The sequence below is a fragment of the Glossina fuscipes genome, unplaced genomic scaffold (genome assembly GCF_014805625.2).
Source record: "Glossina fuscipes isolate IAEA_lab_2018 unplaced genomic scaffold, Yale_Gfus_2 59332, whole genome shotgun sequence".
NCBI classification, from domain to species: domain Eukaryota; kingdom Metazoa; phylum Arthropoda; class Insecta; order Diptera; family Glossinidae; genus Glossina; species Glossina fuscipes.
Genome location: NW_024002066.1, coordinates 1 through 4,956, shown reverse-complemented (window position 1 = coordinate 4,956; position 4,956 = coordinate 1). Strand labels below are relative to the sequence as shown.

The 4,956-nt window shown below is 33.8% G+C and overlaps 1 protein-coding gene and 2 non-coding genes across 3 annotated transcripts; 2 read left to right on the top strand and 1 right to left on the bottom strand.

The window, feature by feature from the left end:
• The first annotated feature begins 591 nt into the window (after positions 1 to 591).
• LOC119643236 lies at positions 592 to 733 on the top strand. Its single transcript, XR_005248245.1, has one exon. It is a non-coding gene; the product is annotated as a small nucleolar RNA psi18S-1377 (small nucleolar RNA).
• Positions 734 to 1,459: 726 nt separating this feature from the next.
• LOC119643235 lies at positions 1,460 to 1,598 on the top strand. The gene has a single exon (XR_005248244.1). It is a non-coding gene; the product is annotated as a small nucleolar RNA psi18S-1377 (small nucleolar RNA).
• Positions 1,599 to 2,434: 836 nt separating this feature from the next.
• LOC119643234 (CDP-diacylglycerol--glycerol-3-phosphate 3-phosphatidyltransferase, mitochondrial-like) lies at positions 2,435 to 3,553 on the bottom strand. The gene is made up of 2 exons (XM_038042580.1): positions 3,070 to 3,553; positions 2,435 to 3,010 (listed from the first exon to the last, which is right to left on the bottom strand). The coding sequence occupies exons 1-2, from the start codon at positions 3,097 to 3,099 to the stop codon at positions 2,819 to 2,821; spliced, it is 222 nt and encodes a 73-aa protein (XP_037898508.1). The 5' UTR covers positions 3,100 to 3,553; the 3' UTR covers positions 2,435 to 2,818.
• Positions 3,554 to 4,956: the final 1,403 nt, after the last annotated feature.

Genomic DNA, 4,956 nt, shown 5'->3' with positions numbered 1-4,956 from the left:
GTCCTGGTCTTGTTTGCTGATTGTTTTATGAAATTTATATTTGCCGCTGGTTGTATTATTGTAATACAACCGTTAAGGCTCGTTAAGGCTTTTAATAATTTGTTCATAAACTCCTAAAGCAATTCCTTACATTGGTGAGAAGTGCAATTAATTTTACACAGCAAACTAGGAAAAATCGAAAGTACTTTACTAGATATCCTTGATTTTCGATACCATGATTCTCTGAGCGGTTAAGGCTTTGAGGATAAATTTAGATTATTTTCTAACATAAACTCTTAGAAGCCCTTAACCATTTGTTATTCTTTGATACGTTCATTCAACTAATCAATTTTATTTATTTAAAGAAAAAAACTTGCACGTACGGAATCATCTATGATTCATTTTCATAACTCATCTTATAATTAAATTCATCCATTAAACCAAAAAAAAAAATCTAGCCCTTAACTCTTTGTTGTTCGTTGATACGTTCGTTGGAGAGCACAAGGGGCTTTTTTCTGCTTCTCTCTCACACATTGTTAAAGCGTGGAACAATTCTTCAGGCTTTTTCACTGTAAATCTTCAAAAGTTCGATTAGTTCGATTGTCCTTTAATACGTTCTTGTGTTATTTATTGGCTGTAATCCTTCTTTAGTCAATAATTGTCAAAAAGAACGGATATTAAATAGCAACAGATCGTTAATCTTTGTTTTTTTCCTAAAAAGGAGGAAAAAACTTCCGATTTATTGCTGACACTACATGAGATAGTCCAGAGAAATCGTAGTCTGGCATTGTCTTCTATATAAAAAATGAGAGCCTTCCCGATCGTTGACATATTATCACTTTCGATAAATCTTAAGTTCTTTTCTAACATAGACTTTCGTTGCCCTTTAATAGGTTCTCGTGTTATTTATTGGCGGTAATCCGTGTTTAGTCAATAATTGTCAAGAAGAACGAATACTAAATATTATAGCAACAGCTCGTTAGTTTTTCCTTTGTTTCTTCAGAAATGGAAGGACATTCCATTTGTTGCTAACACAGTATCAAAGAAGAATTTACGAAAATATTTAAAAGCCGCTTATTTGCCTCCCGTGCATTGTTGTTTTTTTTTCATGCCTCTGGGACTTCCTATTAAGCGGTAAATAAATGTAACTTTATAACTCCTAAAGTTTTCTTGTTGTTTGCTTATTATGCTAACTAAAGAAAGCTTTCATATTTAAAGTTTACAATATAAAGTATATATATATATATATAATGTAAATACATATATATATAATTAATCTCTGAGCACTTAAGGCTTTGGGGATAAATTTAGATTATTTTCTAACATAAACCCTTACAAGCCCTTAACTCTTTGTTATTCTTTGATAGGTTCATTGGACATTTGCTGCTTCTCTCTCACACATTGTTAAAGAGTGGAACAATTCTTCAGGCTTTTTCACTGCATATCTTCAAAAGTTCGATTAGTTCGATTGTCCTTTAATACGTTCTTGTGTTATTTATTGGCTGTAATCCTTTAGTCAATAATTGTCAAAAAGAACGGACATTAAATAGCAACAGATCGTTAATCTTTGTTTTTTTCCTAAAAATAAGGAAAAAACTTCCGATTTATTGCTGACACTATATGAAGATATTCCAGAGAAATCATAGTCTGGTATTGTCTTCCATATAAAAAATGAGCGCCTTCCCAATCGTAAACATATTATCACTTTCGATAACCGTTAAGCTCTTTTCTAATATAGACTTTCGTTGCCCTTTAATACGTTCTCGTGTTATTTATTGGCTGTAATCCGTGTTTAGTCAATAATTGTCAAGAAGAACGAATACTAAGTATTATAGCAACAGCTCGTTAGTTTTTCCTTTGTTTCTTCCGAAATGGAAGGACATTCCATTTGTTGCTAACACAGTATCAAAGAAGAATTTACGAAAATATTTAAAAGACGCTTATTTGCCTCCCGTGCATTGCTGTTTTTTTTCATGTCTCTGGGACTTCCTATTAAGCGGTAAATAAATGTAACTTTATAACTCCTAAAGTTTTCTTGTTGTTTGCTTATTATGCTAACTAAAGAAAGCTTTAATATTTAAAGTTTACAATATACAGTATATACATATATATAATGTAAATACATATAATTAAAATTAAGATTGAATTACTTTTTCTTTTAAAATACATTTTTACATAGTAACAATATCGTGTTAATTATATTTTTGAAATTCTTTTGCTTACAGGTTGATACATTTACCTCAGTTTATAAAAAACTGACTGGTCGCGATGTCACTTTCGAATTTCCTGATAACTACTTGACCATGTGAAAATTTGCCTCAACCCAAGATAATCAAGCGGTAACTAAAAAAGGAATTAATTTTTAATGTCATCCATAATCACTGCGTAATTTGGTATGGATTGCGCGTGCTGCTGCTGGTATTGTTGGGTTGGACGAAGGCTGGAGTGCGGGGCGTAAATTTATCTAGCAATTCTGAAATTCAGAAATGCATTATTTTTTAGAGAAGATAAATTCTAAACATAATAAATTTGTTTAATATGTAGAAATAAAGTAAAACAAATGGAAATTGAAAGAAAAGAAAAAAATAGTAAGAGATTTTTGCGAAAAATCTTCTCGTTTATATTTACATGGTGTGTTAATGAAATTCGCCTTCAGATAAAAAGGGCGAGACCAATAGGCCTATAGGAGCCTTTTACTTTGGGGTATCGTTTTCCACGCCGAAGTGATACGTCGAAGAAACAACCATAGAGGAAAGACTGAAAAGACGTTAGTTTTCGGTTTGCAGACGTTCGCTTAGATCCTGACTGGTTGTTTTTAGACGAGCCGGTTAAAGTTAAATTAGCAAACGAAGAGCAGGGCAGATAATACCACAACCCTTTCGCTTGATAACTGCCAACCTCCATATTCGAAAAAGTTGACGCGATGATTTTGTTGATCACGCACCAAACTTTCGTAGAAACATTTTACTATTGAAGGATAAGCGGTAGGAATAATGCCAGCTGGTTCTCGAGCTCCTTGAAAACCATTAGCCTTTAAAAATTGTGATTGTAAGCTATAATTAAATGTCATAATATGTGAAGAAATCTTACGTTAGGATGCGCCATTAATGCGCTTAACATTTATGCGTCAAGATATCCATATATTCTTGGGTTAAATTAAAATAGCCTGTTGCTAGTCTTAAGTCTTCGTTACAAATCGGCCCATTTCTAATATGCGAATATCCACGTCTCAGCTTTTACTCAATTAGATAAAGCTTTCTATTAATTTTTATAGGCATCTTGCATTAAGTCCATGATTCGTTGCTTAGCCTTTTCCGTGAATTGTTCGTTTGTGCTTTCGTACGGTAAAAATTTCCAATTATGGTGCACACCCACTTCAGAACCTTTACGCACAACCAAACTAAATTCTTGCACACGGGAATCAGTTCATACTCTGCACCAAATTCAGACTCGATTTGTCAATCCTTCTCAATTGGAACCAAATTCAGACTCGCTATTTCAATGCAACAAGGAACAAATAATGATGTCTTATTATGTATGCTACTTAATAATTTTCATATTGAGTTTCTGTTATCAATCCTTTCATTTTTACATTGGGTTGGCGTGGTGAACTTTTTCCATTTTTGTGCATTTGCTGCAGCGTTCAAATTTTTTACATTTATGTGCTATAGTTTTGAATAAGGAGCCACAAATCAGCTGACGTGGTTCTATGAGCAGACGGACACGCTTAGATCGATTTACAATTTGTTGCTGGTCAAGAATACATATACATCATGGGGTCTCTGAGGCTTCCTTCCTAACTTCTTAATTTTGGCAAACGTTTGCACCCGTTGTTCGTCCCAATTTCACCAGTTGTTGCTGGCACAGTGTAATTTTGCTGGAAAAAGCCGTAATGCCTTACATCGAAGCCACCTCTTCCAATGCGGCCACCATGGATATTCATCGTTATCGTCGATGTTATTTGTTCGTCTAGTCTGCATCGTAGTTATTTAGGCTTGAGCTATCATGACGTATCCATCAGTGCCGTTCTACTTTGGACATATAAGCCACAAATTTATTGGCTTGGTCCATCTTAATTCAACATCCAAAAAAAAAAGAAAGGAATGTGGATAGAAAAGTAGAGTTCCCGGAATAATAGAGAATTTAGAAACTATGTTCCGGAAACTTTCCCAGGCAACTTATGCTGTCGCGGGAAGGTTGAAGACATTACTTTCAGCTGAAACAGTTGCAGTTCCATTCAGTAATTTGTAACATCGTTTATGCCCTGTCACGGAGAAGAAGGAAAATATGTCTGTCCTTTCATTGTAATTCTATTGGATCTCTTAAGGGCAGAATGGTTATCATTGAAAGTTTGAAATTGGACCCCAACCGTTAGCCTATCATAATATGCAATTTTTTAATCTAAAAGTGGATTCCCATCAGCATTAGACCATTAAATTCGAAAATCTTTCAAGCAACTAACCAGAATGCTTCGCATAAGAATAAAGTCGCCTCATACGATTAACGTTCAATATTCGTTCCGAATCCTCCTTTCTTTTTTTTTTTATATAATATAGAAGAGTGATTTAAAAGAAAAAAATAACAACCTCTTTTTTTCCTTGCGTCATTTTTCTTTCAGTTTATTTTACTATTAATTACGTGGAATAGAAAAACGTCAATAAATATTAAATTGATGAGATTTCCATATCACACAAGTTCAAGATCAATAAAATATTTATAAGAGTGTCTATCGAAGACTTAAATACAAAATAACCTTTGACCCCTTACACATATTTTTTTGTTTAAAGCCTTACAACGCCTTTCGAAAAGTTGTTAACCTAATGCATCAAGGGGAAAACCCAAAAGAGAGCCTAACAACCCGCTCCTCCCCCCCCCTAAAAGGGAAAGTAGTGAATATTTGCGAACATGCTTGTGTGTGTGCTTGCACGAACTATTTGCTTTATGTTTGATATTGATGTCATTTCAAATTGTGATAGT